At 42.4% G+C, this 24,976-nt stretch overlaps 1 protein-coding gene across 5 annotated transcripts in view; it reads left to right on the top strand.

Annotated features, from left to right (window-relative positions):
• NRP1 (neuropilin 1) overlaps window positions 1-24,976 on the top strand; it is a 137,751-nt gene that overhangs the window by 92,078 nt on the left and 20,697 nt on the right. For 3 of the 5 annotated variants that reach the window (XM_036842417.1, XM_036842415.1, XM_036842418.1), the window contains 5 exons: window positions 2,260-2,415; window positions 5,500-5,644; window positions 14,162-14,493; window positions 19,016-19,160; window positions 23,105-23,209. In XM_036842417.1, the coding sequence (XP_036698312.1) occupies window positions 2,260-2,415; window positions 5,500-5,644; window positions 14,162-14,493; window positions 19,016-19,160; window positions 23,105-23,209 (883 nt within the window). The remainder of the gene's footprint in view (window positions 1-2,259; window positions 2,416-5,499; window positions 5,645-14,161; window positions 14,494-19,015; window positions 19,161-23,104; window positions 23,210-24,976) is intronic. The other 2 variants (XM_036842420.1, XM_036842419.1) reach the window with 1 other exon arrangement.

Here is a 24,976-nt window from a genome sequence, read left to right as displayed (position 1 = left end):
AAGTAAGCAATGAACCTGTTGTTAGTATGTCCCAAATATTGCATGGGACATATTTATACTAAAAACATTTGTTGTTTATCTGAAATTCATATTTAACTGAATATCTTGCATTTTTGTTGGCTAAATCTGGTAAGCGTGGACTGCCTCCGTTTTTTGAAATTTGTACACAAATTCATACAAAGTACTAGTATTCACTTTTGGAAAAAATGCAAATTCCAGTTAACAAGTATAGGCACTTGATAAAATATGTTGGATAAATACTTAGTTGTTAAATTAAGATTTAGAACATCCACCATTATTATCTTAAAATATTTATTGCTATTAAAGGCTTGCTCCTTTTTCTTTTAAATCTGGTGAAAGCATTTAGAGCCTGGACTTTATATCTTAAAAATCAGAAAAATGAAATAAAGGTTGTTTTACATTGAATGGTATCCCCTTCCTTTCTAGATGAAATCTCCTATTGTTGAATTGTGTTAAGTTCAAGTCGGCTTCTCTGTGGCAGGGACATTGCTGTTTTTCCTGGATTAAGTCTTGGTTCAGTTTTGAAGGAACTGGCAACCTGTTGATTTAACTACCCCAAGGGCCTTCAGGAAAAAGCAATTAGTGGAAGACAATAGCCGTTCTTCACAAGGCAGGCTGTACATAAGATGGAAATTCTTTAGCTGTTCATGACCCATGGGCACTAGAGGGTTAATTGAAATATAGTTTTCAGAAAATTGGGTTGTCGTCGTGTAGCAACTGGAAAGCAGGATTCAGAAGTTGTGGTTGGGGTGGCGGTGGTGTGCTTAGGGGTTTTGTTTTTTGGCTTTTGTCGCCGTTTTCAGGGAAAACAGCCTCTTACTAGTGAATATAATATACAGTTGAAATATCTTGTTACTGTTAACCAGTTGTAACGTGCAATTTCTTTTTGTGTCCTTTACAAAATATTTGCCAAATATTTGTGCTTCATTTCTTTAAAATCTCTGTATTATACAGAAATCCAATAAATAGAGGGCATAGTAGAGGAAACCAATTTTATAGGAATAATCAAATGTATTCATAAAAGGAAAATATTTCTAATATAGAGAAACTGGTAATGATTTTTGTTTTAAGATGATTCTTGGTTATTAACAATGGAAATAAGGAAAGTTAAAGAAAAAATACCTATTTTACTTTTCTGAAAGCATGGAGTCCTAGGAAGTCAGAGAGGGAAGGGGTCTTCCAGGTTATCTGGTGCAACTCGTTCATTTTACAAATGAAGTACTAGAAGCCTAAAGATGAAGTGACTTGTCTGAGGCCCTATAGAGCAAGCTCAAGGCAGAGCCGGTACTGGAACGTTGAGGGCCTGATCTCTGCCCTTCCCATTCACATCACAGGGCCATGGGAACAACTCAAGCCACTGCAGACCTCTGGGATGCAATCAGGGACCTCGGGCTTTGGTCACCCTCTGGTCGTCACTACTGTGGTGCCCTCCAGGTGGCCCAGCCGTCAGGGGTGTGAGAAAGTCCAGTGAGGGATGAAGGTAAGGCCACTGTGCTGAGGACCATCTCCCCTGGAAACTCACCAGTGGAAGCTTGTTAAGTCCTAGCTGTTGTCCCACAGAGGCATCGTTCCTTCCCAGATTGATGCCTGGGAATCCTCCTGCCTCTCAAGCTGAACTACAAGGAGAGATACGGAAAAGGAAGAAATTTAGATGGATCAGAAATCCTAACTTTGCCCTCCTTCTCTCGACTCCATTCCAGATTATAAATCTATGGCCCATTTCTCAACCCGCAGTACACACAAGTGCTTTCAGAGTCAGGATCGCTCTGATCCACATTCTGTTTGGAAGGAGGTAGGATGCTGCAGAGTGATGGGAAGTGGGATCATGTTAGACCCAAGTTCTAGTCCAGGCCTCTCCGTATCCAGTATGTGAGCTTATCTTGTTTGTCTTGATTTTCTATTTGTAAAATGACATCTATTAACGTGCTGTTTAGAAAGTATTGTGAATCTCTTAGAAAATACAGTAACATGATATTGAACCCAGTTTTCTCTTTTGTACCAAGGATCAAGCAATCTTGGTGGCAACGATGAGAAAGGTCTCTTTTTTGGCCATTGCTAACCTAAGGCAGCTGCTGTCTTATCATATTGGAGGCTTTCTTGGGGTTGTTGATGCCGATGGAATTAGGGTTTGTTGATCGCAGGTAGATGAAAACTACACCATGGTACCCACAGGAAAAGATGCTCCACATTCCGGAGGTACAAGGATGGGCAACTGACAAGGCTGGTATTGTCTTGTAGGTAGACCTGGGCCTTCTGCGCTTTGTCACTGCTGTCGGGACACAGGGAGCTATTTCAAAGGAAACCAAGAAGAAATACTACGTCAAGACTTACAGAATAGACATTAGCTCCAACGGGGAAGACTGGATCACCATAAAAGAAGGAAATAAACCTGTTGTAAGTTTCCCTTCCACCTCCTCCAGCAATCCGGTCTTTGAAGTGGATGATCAATTTTCACTTGTTTGTTTGGGAGCTTGCTGTCTGGCCTGGTTTATTTTCGAATTGATTTAAAATGAAAAGTGCAATTAGAGGTTTAAATCTGACCAAGGGGTCTCATGTTCCCAGATCCAGAAGCCAAAAGGAAATTATATGGATGTTTCCAAGAAAAGTCAATACCGGCCAAATTAAGTCAAACTCAAGAATCACTTTAAACCTCCCACGGGGACACGGACTATGCAGGATAAACACCATCCTCTTAGAACCTCTGCAGTTGTTTTGTTTTGTCTTTCTGCCTGTGTTTCCTCATTCTCTTTCCTAGACTGATCCTTTCTTCCTCTCTGTAATGGGCTGGTTTTAGAAGACTCCTTTTCATCTACCCTCTGTGGCTCACAAACTAATTTACAAGTGTGTTTGGCTGCTTCTGTGCGAATGAACAGAACTAAAGGTGTTTCCTCAGATCCCATGAACCACACACCACCTCCTCACTACTTTTTTGTCGAGGAGGCCACACCATGCCCTGCCCCCTGGGCACTCTGCTCTGAATTATTTGGAACTGAGATGTTTTTCTCAGCTTGCTGTTTATTTGAAGTTATGCTTGCTCTGATTTACTAATCAAAAGATTTTGGAGAACTCGTGCTTGCTGTTTCCCCAAAATTAAAAGCTTGCCCTGGAGGCCGAGTGAAATGCACAGAATTGGTGAGGATAGTAGCAAAGATCCAGGTAACCTGGAATCCTGGGTTTGGGAAGAGACCAATTAACATGTCCTTGTCTCCATTTGGGGCATCCCTGGCCTTGATTTTCTCCTTCTGGGTCTGAAACTGAGAAAAGCCTCCTGGGTGTGAAGTGAGAGGCCTATAAATACCCTCTGATTAGCTGCAAAGCCCTCACTGTCCCTTAGGGCAGGCAGGAAGGCCGAAGACACAGGGATGCAGCTGCTCTGTGAACAGACCAGCTCAAGGCCGCTGTCTAGCCCTAGAGGATGTGAAACAGATCCTCCATCTGGGGAAGAAAAACCCTCATAGTCATCATTGGTGGAGATCTAGTGAGTAAATTTTGACCTTGAGTGTCATGACTTATTCTTGTTTTGGAGTCGTTTTTTTGAAGCCATGCTTTAGTTTCAAACAAATGAAAAAACACTAATGCCAAGGACACACCAACATACAGAAGAACCCGGAGAGAGGGGGGAGGGCTGACCCCAGCTTTCGGGCCGTCTCTTTAATCAATGAGCGCTGTCTCTCCAAGACACGCTTCTCAGCCATGGTCCGCAGTTGTCCACGTGGCCCGGATGTGGGTGTGGGAAGCACACGAGGGCAGTAGGGGCATCTGACGTGCACACAGCTCACTCCCGGTCCATGATCTGGGTCACCTTGGCACACAGAGGGCCTTCCAGAGTAGGCGGCAGAAAGAATAAAGGGTCAGCAAAGACCTGGCATGTGTCTGCACCCTTTCACTGAACCCGAATGAAATCCCCACATCCACCCAGAGTCCAGCTCTCGTTGCCCACCTGCCTTTCACTACTTTGGGGCCTTTCAGGCACCACCCCCTGCCCTGCTTTCCTCAGAGAGAGTTGGCCTACGTCCCTCAGCAACAGCGGCCTTCGACCACCAGCATTCCAGCAGCCCTCTTTCTGTTGGTGGCATGTGTGTCCTTACCTGGTTTTCAGCAAACATAAAATTCCTTCAGGGTGAACCAGACTGTGGTCCCTCCCTGAGGTGGATCTGCTGGCCCTTGAAACACTGGTTTGGGAAGCTCTGCTCCTTCACGCAGGTCCCCATTATTCATCGTCACACAAAAATGCTTCCACACAGATTGTTTCCGAGAGAGATTTGCTGAAGTAAGACAGAAATCTAAAGACCGTCACAGGCTGGGATAAATTCCTATATTAAATCGTCTCAGGAGAGGGATCCGGCTAACAGCCGACTTATTAAAGCATTTGACCACCTCCCATGGAGCAGGCCTCATGGGCTAAATGGAGTAAGAACTCCAGGCTGACTCTCCTAAGCCCCTTCTCCCAGGGGAACGGTGGTCCTCCTCCTAGGACTCATCTGGGAAGGTGGGTGGGAGTCTCTGCACCTCTGATGGCCCAGGGATGCTCTAGCTATACAAGGCCTGTGACTGAGACATGGTGCTTTTACACGGCTGTCCCCACCCAGAGCTGGAGTAAAATCCAGGGGAGTGGAGGCTTTCAGTCCCACCTGAGACTGGTCGAGTGCTGGAGGGTTCCATGTGGCAGACAGTCCCCGTTCCTCAGAGATCTCACTGGAGGACACTGCCGTGGCGCCATGCCCAGGCTGAGTGTCTCCGACAGACACTTGTGGGAAACCGGTTCGTGACTGGCACTCATTACATCTGCAGTTACATGCCTCATCTTTCTTAGAATAAAATGACTCATTTTTAAAACTAGAAACAGAAGCCCTGGGAAAACTGATTCTCTGTTACATATCATTTATAACTCAGTTTTGATTTTGACCACTAACACATAATTTTACCAATAACTGGAAAAGTTTAAAGTCTTTCATTAACGTCAGGGATAAGACCTTCCATCAAGAAATGAAGTTAAAAGGGAGGAAGCTCCTTGACCTAGTGCTGAATATAACATAGAATTTTCAAAAAGCAGGACCCTGCATTGAACTCAAAAAGTACTCCTTTGGGGGGGTTCCTGGGAAAGTACAATAGTGAGAGTTCCCAAGAATTGTCTACAGTATTCTGTAAGTCCTTCTGATAATGTTAATAATTTTCCCACTTTTTTAGATAATAGCATAGTACTCTATAACAAATGCTATCCTTATAAGAGTACCTTTGGAGGCTCTATCCTCTCAGAAAATTGAATAGATGATTAGGACAACATTCTATATTAGACGCAATTCTTTCTGATTGCCATTATTTGGAAAAATAACATGACAAATTATTAACACTACCTCAACCACGGTAAACAGGAAATTGTAAATAATTTGACAAGCACTGGTGAAAACATATTTCTGGATTTGTTTTCAGACAATCCAAAATGTCTGCTATTAAAGGGCCCTTCCTTTTTCCATCTAGATCTTTCAGGGAAACACCAACCCCACAGATGTTGTGATTGGAGTTTTCCCCAAACCCCTGATAACTCGATTTGTCCGAATCAAACCTGTGACTTGGGAAACTGGCATATCTATGAGATTTGAAGTCTATGGCTGCAAGATAACAGGTAAGATTGAAGATCACCTGGGTTTGATTTATGTAAACTTTTAAATATAGGGAGAGTCATTTGGTATAAATGGGGTTGGTCATTTTCATTTGATAGTTAAGAGCATACACTTAGGATTTAGACAAAAGTGAGTTCAAATCCTACTTGTACTACTCACTGGCTTATTTCTTTGGGCAGTTTATGACCTTTCAAAGCCTTAGTTATCTCACCTGGAAAACAGGGTTGTTGTGATAATGGATCAGCTAGTGGATACGAAGCATTTACACAGCCTGGCGTGTGGTGGGTATTTACTAAGTGGTGCTTTTCCACTAGACGGCAAGCTCCAGGAAGGCAGGTAAAGCTCCAAGAAGGCAGGTACCTTCCCCCTCATCCTCTGTCTCCTCGGTACTCGGCACACTGACTGCTACATGGTAGATTTACAGTAAATAACTGTTGCGTGAAATGTTCTTCACCTGCTTTGTCTTTTTACTTTTTCTTCTAATTTACATATATATTTTTTAATTGAAACATAGTTGATTTACAATGTTATATTAGTTTGAGGTGTACAGCATAGTGATTTGATATTTTTGTAGATTATACTCCATTTAAAGTTATTACAAAAGATTGGTTATATTCCTGTGCTGTATATTATATCCCTGTATCTTATTTGTTTTTGTTTTTGTTTTGTTTTGTAACTTTTTATTTTATGTTGGAGTATATCCAATTAACAATGTTGTGATAGTTTCAGCCAAAGCAACTCAGCCATACATATACATGTATCCATTCTCCCCCAGACTCCCCTCCCATCCAGCCTGCCACTTAACAGTGAGGAGAGTTCCCTGTGCTATATAGTAGGTCCTTGTTGGTTATCCTTTTTAAATATAGCAGCGTGTACATGTCAATTCCAAACTCCCTAACTTTCCCTTCCCTGCACCCTTCCCCCCGGTAACCATAAGTTCATTCTCTAAGTCTGTGAGTCCATTTCTGTTTTGTAAATACGTTCATTTGTATCATTTCTTTTTAGATCCTGCATATAAGCGATATCATACAATATTTCTCTTTGTCTGACTTACCTGTCTTTTTAATTTTGAAGTCTAGAGGTGGCCTTATCAGCTGTAGCTGTTCAGGAGGAGTTTAATTTACCAGAATTTCTCCTTTTACTCACTTAACTGCCCTGACAACTTTCTCCTAGGTTTTGGCTCAATATATGTCTATCTTTTTTTGAATGAATATGCTAATATTAGAAATCAATTTGTCAATATTTCTCGTTTTTGAGTTTGTTTCTTCTGACATTAAAAGGACTTTAAAAGCCTCTTAAATTTGGAACAAGTAGGTGGATTACATCCACTTGAGAGGTGAAGATGAGGTACTGGGCGATTAAGTGGCTAAAAAGATAGGCAGGTACCGAACGGGGAGTAAAAGAAGGTCCTGTTAGTCTCACTGTGTTTCTGTGGCGACCAGTACTGCTCACTTGTCCATTGATCTTCTTGTACAACCACTCTGTATTCTGAAGTAAGTAGCAGTCACGTTAGAATTCCTTTCCATTTAAGTAAATACACTGCAAATTTTTCATTAAAAAAAAAAGTACAGTGTAACCTCCAGAGTAAGCTTAAAACTTCAAAGACAGAATCGGTAACTGATTCACCAAAAAGTAATTAAAAGTGACAACGTTTAAAAATCTGAGAGCTGGGACTTCCCTGGTGACGCAGTGGTTAAGAATCCACCTGCCAATGCAGGGGACAGGGGTTCGAGCCCTGGTCCGGGACGATCCCACATCCCGCAGCTAGAGAAAACCCACGCACAGTAACGAAGACCCAACGCAGCCAAAAATAAATAAATAAATAAATTTATTTTAAAAAAAAAATCTGCTAACTATCTTTCATATAATGTTAGTATACATATTAAGGGCATTTAACTTCTCATTGCATGAATGCCAACACTATAGTTTTTATTTTTATCCTCTTAAGTATAATTATTTTTAGAGAAGGAAACTATTGACTTTTGAAGGAAAAAAAAATCACCTGGGCAGTTTTCCATGAAATTACAAGCAATTTGAAGAAGAGCTAATGAAGGAGAAAAAATATATACATTTGTTTACAGTACAGTTCGTTTTGGAAAGTGAAAACTGACTTTTGATTTCTTCCCCAAATTTTATTTATTTCCATCCTAGAGACGGACTTGTTTATTGTTTTAGGATCTAAGCATTTAGAAAGTTCAAGTCCTTGGAGGCAGGAATTGGGTGGAGAGGGGCTTGGAGGGAGAAAAGGGGCAGTGAAGGTTAGCTATAATCTTGGCTTTATTCTTTTTTTAAAATTTATTATTTATTTATTTATTTTTGGCTGCGTTGGGTCTTCGTTGCTGTGCGCCGGCTTTCTCTAGCTGCGGCGAGCGGGGGCTACTCTTCATTGCGGTGCGCAGGATTCTCATTGCAGTGGCTTCTCTTGTTGCGGAGCACAGGCTCTAGGTGCACGGGCTTCAGTAGTTGCGGCACGCAGGCTCAGTAGTTGTAGCACACGGGCTTAGTTGCTCCGTGGCATGTGGGATCTTCGTGGACCAGGTGTCCCCTGCGTTGGCAGGCGGATTCTTAACCACTGCGCCACCAGGGGAGTCCCACCTTGGCTTTATTCTTGATCAGCAGTTGCATGAAAGTTCTAGGTCATTTTCAGAGCATTACAAATGTGAGAGACTCTCCATAAATTCATAGAAACAAGGCCATCTGAGGGCAGGGTGGAAATTTCTGGTCCATTCCTCCCATCTAATTTCACGTCACTGTACCAGAAAAAAAGAAGTAAACTTCATAAAGACTCCAAATGCGTTAGTGTGAATTGTGAATTTCTGGCTCTCCTTTTAATTAAACAAAATCCTTGTTTAAGCCTGAACTGCTCTTTCTCCTTTTCACAAGGATTTTCCTGAAAGGTAATTCTAGGAGTATGAGTCTTCACAGGTAAACAAGGCAGATAATTTACTGGATTTTAAAATATAGTTAAATGACCTAGTTATTTAAACAGATGTCTAAAATACCATGTTTTGATATTTTCACACATATTCTATTTTACAGTTACTTTAAGTAGCTATTTTTTTTCAAACTGCATACTGCTACTATCTTAATCATGACCCCTAATATATTTTAGACACTTTCTAGTAAGATCTTTCTAGTAAGATCGCTACAACCGCCAAATAACTGATCAAAGCAGGTTTTTGGAGAGGCCAGTGTGTCATAACGATGGTCACACAAAAAGAAGGTGTGCAGACATATCCAGGCTTTGCTCTGGGCTATCCATTTAGTGAATGAGTGACCATGGACAAGACCCTCAGTCCCTCTTATCTCCATCTCCTTGTCAGTCAGTAGATCTCCATCTCCTTGATTCAGCTGTAATGAAGATTTAAGTGAAAGGATTTTATAACGCTTGGCTTAGAGTAAGTGCTCACTAAACGGTACCCAGTAAATTAAACAGTTCATGGTACTCAGTAAATTGAACCTAGAATAGGCCCCAGCAAACAGAGCCCCTAATGAGACAACAATATCAGTGTTTTCTTCTTAATTACCAGAGTAGATAATTTTCATCTTTTAGAGGCCATGGTCCCCTCGGTGGAGACCAATGAAAGAAATACAAGACTGCAGGTTCACTGGGGGTCTGGAAGATGCATGAAAGCAGGAGCCATGTTTATCTTCTTTTCCATTGCGTCCTGTGTGCCTGGAACAAAATATGTGCTCAATACACTTATTTTTTTAATGAATGAATGAACTGCAGTTTTTTCCATTTCTTACGATAAACAAGTGACTGGATTGCAAAATTTTACCCTTTCCGCTTGAGTGGGAAAGCCCCAACTCAATCTGGATTTTTTTAAAAGAAACTGTTGAATTAAAAGTTACCATGAGAATACATCACTTGAATCCAAAGTCTCCAGAGCCCCCAAGTTTTAACACAATTTTTCCATTCAGAAATTATTTTTTAGAAATACAGCAATCCTGGAATAACCAGAGTATACAATGGTGGGTCACCATGTAGAGAGATAAGGAAAACAAAATTGGAGCAAACCATTCTACTTTGTAGGTAATTGACAAAGGAGCATTTTCATTATTTTGACAAGGCAGGCTTCATCATTTTGGCAAAGCTGGAAATTGGTGAAAATGCCCTTGCTGTCTGAGAACACACCGGAAACGCTGTTGACTTTTTCGTTAACCAGAAGTTAATTAACTGTGCTTCTGCACAGGTCAGCGTGTTCCTTTGTTGATCAGAGTTTGCAAGGATGATCTCAGGCCCTACAACATCCAGAGGTACCTTCTGAGTCATCGAGGGAAGATTAAATTATGCTCATTCAGCTTCACCCATCAAATGCAGTTATTACCTCCTCATTCCTTGAAAACTGGTTAACTGAGTATTTGATTTACCAGTTTATCTGTTTTCACGTTAAAGCTCAGTTCAGAGATTTTACTGGAAAATAGCATCAATGAAAATAACCACTGCCAGAGGGGAAAGGAGTTGGGGGGGTGGGGGGTTGAAAAGGGTGAAGGAAATTAAGAGGTACAAACCTCCAGGTGTAAAATGAATAAGCCACAGTGACGTAATGTACAGTATAAGGAATATAGCTAATAATATGATAAAAACTTTGTACGGGGACAGATGGTTACTAGACTTATCATGGTGATCGTTTCATAATATATGCAGATGTCAAATCACTATGTAGTATACCTGAAATTAATGTCATGTTGTACATCAACTATATTTTGATAAAAAAAGGAAAGAACCCCCTAATCCCCCATCACAGAACTCATTTCTCCTTCCCATCTAGGATTGGTTTTAAGGTTTCTAAACAGGGTTGCCAAGTGAAATACAGAATGTCTAGTTCAGTTTGATGCAGATAAATGCATAACTTTTTAGTATAAGTTAGGTCCCATGCAATATTGGGGACAAACTTATACTAAAAAATTATTTGCTGTTTATTTGAAATTCTGATTTAGTTTGGCAGCCTGTTTCTTGTGTCGTTGTTTTTGTTAGATTTTTTTGTTCGTTAAATCTGGCGACACTATTTCCAAAGGATGTGAGATGGAGCCAGGCTAATCAGGGCGCATCTGAGCCAGCCTGCCGCGGACGAACAGAGCTAGATCCCAGCAGCTTATGCAAACCTTGAATTGTTAGTGGAACCTTTCTCCTAACCGTGGCTAAAAGTGAGTCACTGGTTTTCAGTCAAAGGCAAATCAAGGTGCCTCTTCCTTGATCTTGGATGAGGCCGACTTGCAGAAGGAATGCCCTTTTCTGACTGCACGAGGGCTGTATTGGCAGGATGCCGGCTGCCATCACGAGGCTTGTGGATGCGAGGACTGTGCCCTAGCCAGCTCTGCACTAGAGAAGCGACCTTCTTCCGGTAAAGGTTCTGCCCTCCTTACAATATTCAGGTTAATTGTGTTTTTCTCCAAATGGTAACATCTGGTACATATTACCAGCTAAACATTTTCTTTGCAAAAGCTGGTTTTGAATCAGACAGGTGTGACCACAGTGACCAAAAATGTGACTTCTATTTTTAACACTATAATTTCCGAGACCCTCAGTAAAATCGTTTTTGTCAATCTTTTTATAATCCCCATTGAATTTATTCTTGGTTTCCAGATCCCAGCTTGGAGCAAATACTGCGGCTGAATTACAGGAAAGGGTGCTTGGGGAAAAGGACAACTGCCTTTTATTGTGTTAATAAGCTGATTCATTCAACAAATATTTGCAGAGCAAATACCAAGAATAAAGGGCACAAGGAGTCATAGAAAAGTTTTTTGTTTTTTTTTTTGTAATTTTATTTATTTATTTATTTATGGCTGTGTTGGGTCTTCGTTTCTGTGCGAGGGCTTTCTCTAGTTGCGGCAAGCGGGGGCCACTCTTCATCGTGGTGCGCGGGTCTCTCACTATCGCGGCCTCTCTTGTTGAGGAGCACAGGCTCTAGACGCGCAGGCTCAGTAGTTGTGGCTCACGGACCTAGTTGCTCCGCGGCATGTGGGATCTTCCCAGACCAGGGCACGAACCCGTGTCCCCTGCATTGGCAGGCAGATTCTCAACCACTGCGCCACCAGGGAAGCCCAGAAAAGTTTTTAATATGACTTGCTTCACTCCCTCAAAGAACTTAAAACCTGGGGAGGCAAGTAGCAACCCAAAGAACTGAATATGGCCAGTATATATGAGACATGCAAGTGGAGAGCTAGGAAGAGTCCCAGAAAAGGAAAACCATGTCTAGTTGGAGAGATCAGAAAAATTGAATATATAAGGTAAAATTTGAAAACAGGTCAAGATTTTAAGATAGTGGGAAGGACAAAATGATGGGGAATTCTTTAGTGGAGGGAACAGAATGATAGAAAGCCCCCAACTACTACCACTGCCGAGGTGAGGGAGCCTTCATTGAGTAGGGGCCTTGCAAGGCCATGGTATGGAAGACCTGGCACAGTGGGTTGAAAGTACGTGCATAATTTGTAGGTTAGCAGGCACCGAATTTTTGAGTAAAGAAATGGCATGATCTGAACTGCACAACTCAGGTGGAAAGTATCTGAGTAATTCATTCTTAAGGGTCAGCTGGTAACACGGACACAGCCTAATTGCATTAGAAACATGCCTCTCACGATTGGTTACATTTTAGGCTGAATTTTGATTTATGCAGAATGCAGTTGTTTCAGAGAAAAACAGATTCTCCTTCCTGGCATGTCCTCAATGGAGATGTACAGTTTTGAAAAGAGAATAATTGAAATGTTGAACATTTTGTTATTAACCCACCAATCAATTAATCAGTGATGGGTACTCTCCTGCTCAGAAGCTCCTTGGGCTGTTGTAGAAGATACAGAAAGATCTATGATGCCATTCATTGCCTTTGAGGAGTTTCTAGTCTGGTTCTGGACACAGGACTCCCAATCTTAAAACATGGAGAGACCGGCTTAATGCTAAACTCTGTGCTGCTTCCTGTATGGTAGTCATATTTCTGAGAAGGGAGGGTTCAGGATAAAGGATAGGGTCATTTGAGAAGTTTTCAGGAAGAGTCTTAAGCTGGGTTTGAAAGTCTGGGCAGAACTCACCTCTGTCAACAGGAGGATGAGGGGGCAGCAGGAACATTTTGAACAAAGGCAATGATGAGAATTCTCTCTATGGTATGTGGGAAGAAAATGGATTACTGTCAGTAATAGGAAATAAAATTAGATACCTAGGATGAAGCCAAAATGAGGGTGTTGGAAAACCAGATCAAGACTTTTTATAGTGTCCCATAAAAAATGGAGAGCCATGGAAATTTTTCAAAGATCTCTCTCTTTTTTTTATTGTGGTCAAATGTACATAACATAGTTTACCATTCTAACCATTTTTAAGGATACAGTTTAGTTGCTTCAGTAATCACATTATTGTGTAACCATCACCACAATCCATCTTCAGAACTTTTCATTATCCCAAACTGAAACTCTATACCCATGAAACACTAACTCTGCACTCCCCTCCCCCCAGCTTCTGGAACCCACCATTCTACTTTATGTCCTTATGAATTTGACTCTTCTAGGTACCTCATATCAGTGGAATCATGCAGTATTTGTCCTTTTGTGTCTGGCTTATTTTCCTTAGCAATGGAAGATTTTTGAACATAAGAGTGACATCGCAAAAAAAAAAAGAAACTATGAAAAGCGACGTGGGTATTGTTGATTCAAAACTGGGGTTTGAGAGGGTAGTCAGGAGACCACTTGGCATGTAGCCATGGCATCAAGACGATGCCAGAAGAAATGAAGATCGCAAGACTTTTTTTTTTAACAAAAATATGACAGGATTTGGTAGCAGAACAGGAATGGAAAATGGAAAACGGAAAGACAAGATGAGTAGGCAGGAGCTAGCTGATTGGTGGTGATTCCACCCATTAAAGTGCAGAGTTGGATAAAGGGATTTGGTGTCGAGGGGAAAGGACTGTTTCTGTTTGGACTTGGGACATCTGAGTTGACAGTGGGATCGTGCAGAGTTCTCGTGCAGTTAGAAACAGGGGTGGGGAGGACACCTGGGGGGAGGATGGGCCCCTCCTTCAACGCTCAGTCCAAAGGTTCCCCCACCCCCGGCAGGGGGCCCTCCTACCTCTTCAAGCTGAGCCCAGCACTTTCTCTCTCTTCGCCTCCTCATCATCTTCTTTTTGCTTTTGTTTTGGCAACTTTCCTGCTGTTGGAATTACTGGTTTACACATCTCCAGCCCCGCATAAACTGAACCTCCATTGGGCAGGACCTGGACTTGATCTAGGGATAACTTCCGGATACCAAAGGGACCGAATGTCAATACTTTGACCTTAAACTTGGAAGAACTCAAAAAGGGAAGAAATGAATGTTCTTATCGAAGATTTTCTTTACCGGACTGTGAGTGCAGGGCAGGGAGTGCAGAAAGAGGAGCGGGGAAGCTCTGGTTTAATGTCAGATGATCCAGACATTTGCAAATGTACATTAATGCGTACAGACCATGTTTTTATTCAATATGTTGGATTCTCTTTCTAAGCATGGAGACTTCTAGAAAATCATTTTACATCGCCTATTCCGTTCCCCTCTCTAGATTATCCTTGCTCTGGAATGTTGGGTATGGTGTCCGGACTTATTTCCGACTCCCAGATCACAGCATCCAACCAAGCGGACAGGAACTGGATGCCTGAAAATATCCGCCTGGTGACCAGCCGCTCGGGCTGGGCACTGCCACCCGCCCCGCACCCGTACGTGAACGAGTGGCTGCAGGTGGACCTGGCGGAGGAGAAGATCGTGCGGGGCGTCATCATTCAGGGGGGCAAGCACCGGGAGAACAAGGTGTTCATGAGGAAATTCAAGATCGGGTACAGCAACAACGGCTCAGACTGGAAGATGGTCATGGATGACAGCAAGCGCAAGGCCAAGGTGAGGCCCCGGGCAGCGCCGGGAGGCGGGGGGCGGCGCCGGGAGGGGCCCCTCCCTCACGGCCTTGACTGGAATCAAGGACCCTGGCCTCTTCCTGCGGAAGCGCTGCTTCTCATTTCCTGAAAGCCGTGGGATCTGCGGGGGCGAGTGATGGAGACAGTTAAGATTCCAGGGGAGACAGGAATTCCACGGCTGAGAATCGCGTCGCCGGTCACCTTTCTCTCCCGTAGGGAACAGCAGGTGGCTCAGGGGACCGGGAGGTCGTGAGGGTGGGTCCAGGGGGCCACTGCGGTAGGCATTCAGAATCTCTCTGCAGACTCTAATCTCTCCGTGAGCACCCGCCCCCAGCCCCCTTCTCTCACGCATCCCTTAAGTGTATTTTTAAACTTTTTTAAATTTTTATTTTTTTTATTGAATGAAAGAGTCTTTAAATTCTATAGTGCTTTACGATTTTCAGAAGTTTCATAATTGTGCTGAAATACACATAACGGAAGATTTGCCATCTTAACCTTTTTAAGTGTGTACAGTTCAGTAGGGTTAAGTACATTCACGCTGGTGTGCAAGCCCATCTCCAGGACTTCCTCATCTTGCAAAACAAACTCCGCCCCCATTAAACAATAATTTTCACCCCCTCTCCCCCAGCCCCTGACAACCACCATTCCACTTTGTTTCTATGCATTTGACTACTCCGGGAGCCTCATGTAAGTGGAATCAGACAATATTTAGCCTTATTTTACTTGGGATGATGTCCTCGAGGTTCATCCATGTCGTAACCTGGGTCCGAATTTCATTCCTTTTTAAAGCTGAATAATATTCTATCGTATGTACAGACCACATGTTGGGTATCTATCCATCCACTGACGGACACTTTCATTGCTTCTGACTCTTGGCTATCATGAATAACGCTTATGTCTATTTCTTATACATTGGAACCTTTCAAAAAGCAGTTGGCCCTTGAGGATCTAGTGAAAAAGAAATCTTCCAACCTTCACCAGAACACGTGGCATAATTTTTTTTTTTTAACGAAACAGGTATTCTTTAGTGATTATGTTTTTCTAAGGCTCTTGGTTAAATATATGTGCATTTCCTGAGCACAGAACACCAACTAGGAAAGGACGCCCCGAGTATGCTGCACGGCCTGGAAACTGATTTCAGATTAAAATAAGGAAGAGCCCCCAGAAGTTCAGTTCTGCATGCAGAACTATATGTGGGTTCTGTATTCAACTGAAGATACTTCTCACCCCTAGCACAACTGGCCTTTCGGTCGCAGTCTTTCTGTCCCTGCTTTGCCAAGGACCTACTCCTTTTATGAAAAGATTTTAGCTCATTGGAGGGAATGGTAGTGTGGGAATATGGCTTCATACAGTCCCTGGGGCCAAAGGCTTTGCAGGCAGTAAACAAAGCCGGGCCACGCAGCCAGCTCCCACTCGGCCCAGATGTGGAGGCTCTGCCGAGACTGTCCCTACGGCTGCACTCCGCACCAGTGGGCAGACCACCAAGAGGGATGATGCTGTCGGAAATGTAAGAATTCCTCTCCCATTTCATCCCCAGTTAACTTGTGGTTTCTAAAACATTTCCAGTATTTTTTTTTTTTTTTTTAATCTATGTGCAGCTACTTTCTTGCTTGTGTCCGTTTCATTTTCCCCTTTTATGTCTACCCCTCTTGTTTTGGTAGAAGAAAAAGTAAAATAAACATCAGAAACTGGAGTTCCCCTAAGAGCCGATCTTTTCTGAGGAGTTGTGAGCCCTGTGGCTTTAGCACCAAGTGTGAATATGCTGCAAATCAACAACTTCCCGGAGCCGCTGTCGCATGGCAGTGTGAGCTGTTGTGACATGTTCTTCAACATTCGGGTTCTAAGAGGGAAAGAAAACAAATTGCCATAGGCTTTGGATGGGATGCGTCTTATGCTTCCTGGCCGTTAGTATCTAATCCACTCGTCTGCAATCAAGTCTAAAGCTATCACTCCCTTTGTAGGACATCGCATATAGCATTCACAAGAAGCCAGCACACAGCTTTCAATTTTAACAAAAAACTCCATTCAAGATTGGTTGAATGTGTTAGATTTTTTCCTAAAATATTTCATCCATCATTATCATGTTCTTATGTATTTAAACCATAAAAGTTTCTAAATTGTTTACATGGCATCTAATCTCTGATTCCTAACATGTCCTTCCCCTGGAATAAAATCTTCAAGATGAAAAAGGAAACTGGTTAAACCTTCCATTTAGGAGCAGTATTTATTTCTAAATTTCACAAAGATAGTTAAAACATACTATATTTAAACTTGCAAATGAAGATTACCTGCTTAGGATGCCAAGTACCTTTTACATACGGTAAAGGGAGCACACAGTTTTGTGATATAAAACAGCACTTTGATGGATTTAAAATCCTCTATGCCGTCGCCTTACTTCCTACCCTTAAATAGTGCATGACGGACAAGGTACCTCAGAGTCTTTGAATCGACTAGACTTTTCAGGGGCAAATAGATCTAAATGCTCCAAGCCCTCTTCTTCTAAAGCATGATTAGTGAAAAGACACAAAGACATTTTGTAAACAATCCTATGTTAGCAAACTTAGCCCAATTCCATATGGCCCTTCCTTGCTAATATTCTGCCCAGTTCATCACTGACAATACATTGTGCTAATTCTTTGCTCAAGGTAAAAGTAGGAGAAAAGCCTGGGACTCCGTAGATATAAGTGCTTTTCTCCTAAGAATGTTGGAGCTATGTTAACGTACACAGAACTTGCATGTGTAGTAATACTATTTTTACTATAATTAGTATCTTACTGAGAATACTTAATTGGGCCTGACGTTATACGTCAGATTCTCAATTAATGGCAGCAACTGCAGTTCTATCAAGAATGCAGAGGCCCCCGGTAGTGAATTTACTCTTGAAAATGATAAAAGGAAACTTTAATTGAGAGAGGTGGGTCTGTATTAGCCCTGTACTTCTAGATTCTTGGAGGATTTTCTGAGTTGGAAGAGGTCAATTAATTTACTTCTAGAACTCAGAAAAAACCTCTAGTTATGTCACAACCTTCCCAATCTATCTTCTCTTACTTGTGTCACCCATTTGGCCAAGATATTTCCACCACCGAATGATGGCATCTTTGGCTGGTTTGTGATGTCTTGACCCAGGTATTGGGCAGGGTTCCCACTCCTGACGGATATGGCCACCCACCCAATATGATCTACCAGATTTGGAAGCCCAAATCACAATCCATTTAAAGAAAAAGCAATGAAACTGAATGTGTGGCCATGGGAATAGACCTCAGTGTCCTAGACTTCAGTGTTGTCATCTATTAAAATGAGGAAATCAGACTGGATTGTTTCTAAGGGCAGCGTGGTGAAGGGCACCAGATAAGACTGGTAGATCTGAATCCCAAGGTCATGGGCAAATTACTTGACCTCTCTGTGCCTTGCCTGTAAAAGGAGGGCAATAATAGAACCTACCTCTTGGAGTTGTCTTTAGGATTAATTGAGTGAGTACATTTTAAGCACATGGAACAATGCCTTGCACGAGTAAACATCACATGATGCTTGATATATAAAAGGACACTCCCAGTGATAAGGCAGTTTGATTTTTTCTAATCCCCTCCCCTCTTCCCATTCTGGACAGAGTTAGGAATGATGTTGGGAGAAGAGGATACAGAGAGGCTTATCCATTTCTTAAAAAAGAAAACAAGCCTAGTCATTGCTCTATTTTCTTATGACTCCACTCAAGGATTTTGACCTTCCTGTCACTGTAAAAAGGAAAACAGAATAATCCAGTGGCAGCAGGGCAATAACGGCCGGGCTCCTGAACATGTCACAGTGATGTCGAGTTAGGAATGCTCTTCACCAAGAGGTGCCAACTCACTGCAGTGCAACCAGGCATCGGAACATCGCTTAGCGGTCGGGACCCTGTCACTTTCCTGAGATGAGAAAGTATTTTATCTACAAATGCCTCCAGCTGGTGGTACTGCTTAAGTCAACAGCAGTTCCAATGGATTGGAATGACCCAAGTTCTTGGTTACAGAGCACTTGAAGTACGTGAAATTTACTATCTCTTCCTCCAGGAATGGAATTCCTTGCTCTTCTAGAGGACGGAGTTTTAGCAAAACCAGGACCCATTCATTGAAGAGAATGTGACAGGAGTCGTTACTGGAAATGTGGTGACTGTTACAAGATTTGAAAAATGGCAGGCTCCCTTCCTGAGTTTTCTTCCTCCACTTCAAGGAAGTGGTAAAAGTGTCACTTTTCCCAGGCACATCAGACTGTCATTTAAAAATGTGTCTCATTAAATCCTCAGCTTCTGGTCTAGCCTCAGTGTATCCTCCAGGGTTTCTAAGAAACGACATCTGTCACTTCTTAGAGAAGGTTTAATTGTTTTTTCCCTTCTCATTTAGGAAAGGAATGTCAGCCGTTTACGAAGTAGTAGAATGAGGCCCATTTCTCTGGCCTGCTAAGAGTCCTAAAGGAAGGACTTTTCTGCTGAAAGGGAGGTTTTGTTAATACCTGGTGTTCTTCATACTTCACAGTCTTTTGAAGGCAACAACAACTATGATACACCTGAGCTACGGACATTTCCACCCCTTTCCACGCGGTTCGTCAGGATCTACCCCGAGAGAGCCACTCATGGCGGACTAGGGCTACGGCTGGAGCTGCTGGGCTGTGAGGTGGAAGGTAAGCACGATTTCCAGAGCCCCACCTGGTTCCCCAGATGTTTTATTTCCTTCATCATGCACTTATGCCCCTGACGGTGCTGCTGCAAATTGCCCCATTTCTCCTGGGTGATCCTGTGTCTCTTGTGCCTGCGGGTCCGTAAGGCTCATCACCTGGTGCCCTGCACGACTTATTCAGCAAATACGCTACTGAGCCTCATTTGTCCCTGTTTCAACAGGAAGACTCGTAGACAAGCAGCCTTCTCCTGTCCCTAAGTGCACACTGCATCATTCCCAGATCTTTCCCCTAGTCCTTTGTCTACCCCCTTGGGATTCGTTTATCTTCTCATTTGACAATGTTTACTGAGCACAAGTTCTTTCCCAGACACAAAGGAGGCACCAGGAACACAAAGGTCTATAGGACGTGGACCTTACACTCAAGTAGTTCAGCATGGATGGAGGTGGTAGACCAACACACCAGCACTTGCTGCCCCTGGGCTTTGCCCCTAGAAACCGTGCCCATCCTTCAGGACTTGGCCCCGTGCCCTGTCTTCCATAACAGTGCCTTCACATCCTAATTTTTTGTGGGTTGTTTCCATAACGCTCCTCAGATTCTGTGGGGTTGTCTTCTTTGAGTTTTTTTTTAAATGATGTATTGTGAAATTCACGTAACATAAAATCCTCCATTTTGTTTTTTTTTAATTATTTTATTTTATTTTATTTTATTGCTGTTGTTGTATTTTGGCCACACCTCGTGGCATGTAGGATGGTCCCTGACCAGGGATCAGACCCGGGCCCCCGCAGTGAAAGCTCTGAATCCTAACCACTAGGCCATCAGGGAATTCCCTAAAATCCACCATTTTAAAGTAAACAATTCAGTGGCATTTAGTACGTTGACAATTATTTATGCAGCCAACACCTCTATCCAGTTCCAAAACGTTTCCATCGCTCCAAAGTGAAACCCCCTACCCATTAAACAGTCCCCCCCTCCCTCCCTCAACCCCCGGCGACCACAGATTCCATGACCTTCTTAGTGTTGTTCAGAGGTCTGTGTCTGGTCCAAGTTGGCATCTGCGGTGTTGACTACCATCACATACTAGCAGGAAGCAGCATTCGACAGGCTGAAACATCAAGACATTATCTTGGATGAATTTTTGTTGGTTTTTTTGTTTGTTTTTAGTTTTGGTTTGGTTTGGCTTGGTTTTGGGGGTTTTTTGCCCGTGCTGTGAGGCTTTAGGGATCTTAGTTCCCCGACCAGGGATTGAACCCACACCCCCTGCAGTGGAAGCACAGAGCCCTAACCATTAAACCACCAGGGAAGTCCCTTGCATGAATTTCTTAGGCTGCTGCAGAGAAACAAAACTTTACATGAGATAATACATGTAATGTACAGTGAGGTCTGTTTAAAGATAGACTTAGGTTATCATAGGAAGGTCATATCAAGGACAAATTCAGTTCTCACACTGACCTCAGAACTGCACTCTCCTCTTCATTTTTTCACATAATAAATGAGATGAATGTTTGAAAAAATGATATGATGGTTGCTTAGTGTACTATTTTAATGCTTTTGTGCATTGGAATTTCCATCTGCCTTCAATTTGGGCATGAATGAGTAACCTTATACCAACTTTTTCATCCCCATAAAGGTCTTTCTCTAGGTTAGTGCAAAGAATGGCTATTGTTGGTACCCAGATGTTAATCCATTGAGCATATGCTCAGAGTTGTTTGGAAGGATGCCTCTTAAATATCACCTTCTTGGGATTTCAAAATTATTTGTGTTTTGAGCCACCCAAATATAATTACATTCCTGAGCACATTAAATATCATAAAACATTTCTTACACACTAAAGAATCTTAAGCTATAAATCACCATCCTAGTGAATAATTCATAGCTGCTTTCCCACGTGTTTATTTAAAAGCAGGCCATTATCTCCGATTCTTTATTAGGTAGTTGTTTCCATATCTGTAGTTATGTCGCAGGACCTCTGAATCATCTAGTCACTGTCAACACAGACCAAGAATGACCATGTGCCAGGAATTTGACAAAGATGCCAAGAAAAAGAAGGGATGGGCAGACTGAACCACCTGTAGACACATTCGTTCAGTGTGCTGAGCAGTGTGGTTGCCTGGAAAAGGGCGTCTGCTGCTCCGATGCAGGACTTTAGCCTCGATTCTGGGAAGCGACATTGATTTAGAAGGTGGAATGAATGGATGGTTGAAAAGACTGAGCCTGGTGGCAGTCTGCCAGTGTCAACTCAGTGGTGAGGTAGCAATGGTGGTGAAGGGATTTGCTGCAGATGTTTGCAGGCACTCACCAAGGTGGGGAAGTTGCCCCGAGACACACGAGGAGCCAGCATCCAGGGAAAGTATTGTCAAAGCTGTTTAACACAGTTGGTGAAAGGCAGTGTTTTTCTTCTCCCTTAAAACGATTAACAGGCCCTTATTAAATACTGACTTTGTACCTTGTGCTACAGGAGATACCCAAAGATCGAGAAAGAGGGTGAGGTACAACCCAGCCATCTCTGAGTCTCCATCTTATTTGGGACTAGCACTTAAGTTTAAGAAACAGTTAGAGAACCACAGAAGATAAAATATTTTCAAGTAGTAAAATTGGGACATCACTTTTTACTTTTTTCAATTTAATCCCCGTACTACCCTGGGCCACTTCCAGTGCAAAACTCCTCCTTTTTAAATACCATAAGGAATGTGGAAAAACCAGCAAGATGAATAGAGAGTTTGAAAGTGGCACGTTACCAAGAGCGAAGGCAGCTTAGCAAAGGCAAGCATCTGGATTGCCAAAGAGGATTCTATTGATTCAGTGTTAGCAATAAGCAGAACCCAGAATATGTGTGTATGCATTTTACAAAGTCTAGTTTGTACGCCTAAACGGTGTGAACATTACCTGTACGTGGTGATTTCCTAATTATTATTGGTGTGTGTTTGGGGCAGTTGAGGAAGTTGAAACTAGCTATGTTTCTACATTTATTATAACTCTGCTCAGTCCTTTAGCACAATAACAAACAGGGTCAAATTTTTATTGAGAAAGCAGCAGTTACCAGCACATTCCAATTGGCCAGAAGCTATTAGAGAACAGGCCCCCACTCCCAGCATCTTGTCTGGTTTTCAGACATCAAGAGAACTGTCCATTATCTCAAGTCATGTAAAGTGAAATGTAATGCCGAAAACTGTAAGATATTAAACAGATTGCAAAAATGAGTAACAGGCTGGAAAAAAAAATAGATGGAACTAAATTTAAAGAACTTCAAAAGCAGTCTTTGATTAATGTTGGCTACTTTTCAACTACAAACTCAAAGCTATGGGAATACCTGCCAGCAGTGGAATGTAGTCCTCTGGGAGTTAAGGTAAAATGACCCCAGGGAACTCCCAGACACCTGCCGTGGCTCACAAGCTGAGAAGCTTACTTAGAGGGAAATGGAGTCGCTGTTTAAAAAAATAAAGAAGTAAAGAACAATATTGTACTAAAAGTGAATGCTGAGACTCCCTTTTGGGGAAAATATTACAAGATAAACTTAGCAAACTTAGTTAATACCAAGAATATAAAAGAATTCATGACAAGTGAGTCCTCTAGCACCTTGAAAATGAAAGGAAAAACAATTCAAGCCAAATCTCTATCATCAAAGTTCCCAACTTCAGGGTCATGAATAAATAACCAGTGAGAATACAAGAACTTTTCAGAAAAAGGATGTGTATGTAGATAACAATGTATAAAATGCTAAGGCAGCCAATTCTATGAAGGAGATACGGATCAAATACCAAAACAAAGCAGTCCCCAATGCATTCTGCAAAATCCGAGTATATTTCGCTCCTGAAAGAGAGGCAAACCACGCTCCCGGTCTTCTAACCACAGATTAGAGTTTTCTGCAAAAGTATTAGCAGAATCAACAGCCGGGGGCTGGAGAATACATTTCAGAGGTGTGAGAAAATAATCTTTGGATCTTGTTTCAGCACCTACAGCTGGACCGACCACTCCCAATGGGAACCTGGTGGATGAATGTGATGACGACCAGGCCAACTGCCACAGCGGAACAGGTGATGACTTCCAGCTCACAGGTGCAGAAACCATCTTCATCCCATTGCTGTGCCATCTCAGTTCATGTTGTAGTCGAGACCCGCTAATTAACGTCTGTTTGTGTTTGCGGAAATCCTCACGGCGGCAGGCGGGAGGAAGCCTTGCCAAAACACGTGCATCTTCATTTCCTCATGTCGTCATGTAAACAAATTGTCCTTCACAGCCACAGCCATTCGAACGATAATTTTAGCCATTTTCAGAGCCAAAGGCTAGGATTGTCTTCATTGGATAAGAATTCCTCCATGGCTAAATGTAACATAAACTGATTCTCATCTTCGACCTCCACCCCCTTCCGAGATAACATATGCACCACCCATACATAACCACACGCTGGAGAACGTTTATTTTCATTTTCTAACAGGGATCAAATTTTTTGAGTGGATCCTTTATCCAACTAATTAATGAAGTCAAGCTTATATTTGAAATGCAGCTTTTAAGCTAGGATTTTGTGAATCATTTTACATTAAAATTTACAAAGGCAGAATTTGTTGTTATTTGACATCACCACTAGCAAATATATCAGGGATGGTGTGTGCCACGTGCCTCACCGACTTATTTAGAGGATTACTCCATGATATTCTAAAACCCTAAAAGCTAGAAAGTGACCTTCTCTTCTACTTGGACTGACAGAGGAAACATTAAGCAAGTGGGGAAATGGAATGCCACCATTTTGAAACAGGCCAAAGCACTAGAATTATCACCCTATTGCTGCCAAAGGTACCATGGGGCCTTTACTGCTACCCAGATCAAAACACAGTTTCTTACAGCATCTGACTCTCATTTTACATTAAACACGAGCCCGTGGATGCAGGTCTGTATTTTTACCCAAAAGGGATTCAGGAGAGCCCACGTAATTCATTTTCGTGGGCGAAACTGAAGGCGTTACCATGTAACTTCACAATAGTGCCATGTTAGTAGCTAACGCATTAATGTAAAATGTGGAAGGAAATATCCCACATTTCCCATTACTTCAAAAGCTCTCTTCTGAAGGAGCAAGACTGCTCTGCACCCTGAGATGGAATAAGGGGTAAAATCTAGCTCAGAAGGTTAGTACCATGAACTGAGTTTACATTTAAATCCTACCTCCTAAGGTTCTCTACCTCCAAATTTCCAGGATAATTGCTTACAGTCGAATGGCCAATAAATGTCACGTGGTTATGGGCTTTTGAAAACAAATCTTGTATATAAGTAGTTGCAAGCCACAAAAATTACTCTAATTAATGCAGAGGGCTTCTCTTTGTAAGATGTCAAGCTCCAGCTAAAAAGCTTATACAGCTGATGTTAAACCAGAGTACCAGTCTGGTGAAGCAGGTCCTACAGAACCTTCCCAAGGTTGCCTGTGAACACTCTCTGCAAACCTCAGGCTTTTTGCAAACCCGGTCACACGTCCCATCCGTAGTGAAAATCCTCATAAAAAGGAATGTCTGCAGTCATCAGAGGCCCCCCTGTTCAATTACCCTCTTGAGGAGAGGTTCTTTCCTTTATAAACCCTAAAGTGGTCAGTTAATATTGATTAGAGACAAAGCCTCAGATTTATTCCTCGTGTCAGAACAACCAACCTTCTCATTTGTGCATCAGCTCATGACTGAATCAATTGAAACCTAAACCTTTGAATGAAACAGGGTGAGTCTGTTAGCCTGGAGCAAACTGTGTATGGCCACGAGTTGCAAACCACAGAAAATGGGTCATCTTGCCTGGAAACACTGACAGTCCTTTAACAGTACAAGGCGATAGTTTATCTACAGCAT

Source organism: Balaenoptera musculus, chromosome 2 (assembly GCF_009873245.2).
Source record: "Balaenoptera musculus isolate JJ_BM4_2016_0621 chromosome 2, mBalMus1.pri.v3, whole genome shotgun sequence".
Classification (NCBI taxonomy): Eukaryota; Metazoa; Chordata; class Mammalia; order Artiodactyla; family Balaenopteridae; genus Balaenoptera; species Balaenoptera musculus.
Note: the sequence above shows the minus strand (reverse complement) of the source record. Positions and strands in the feature narration are given on the sequence as shown.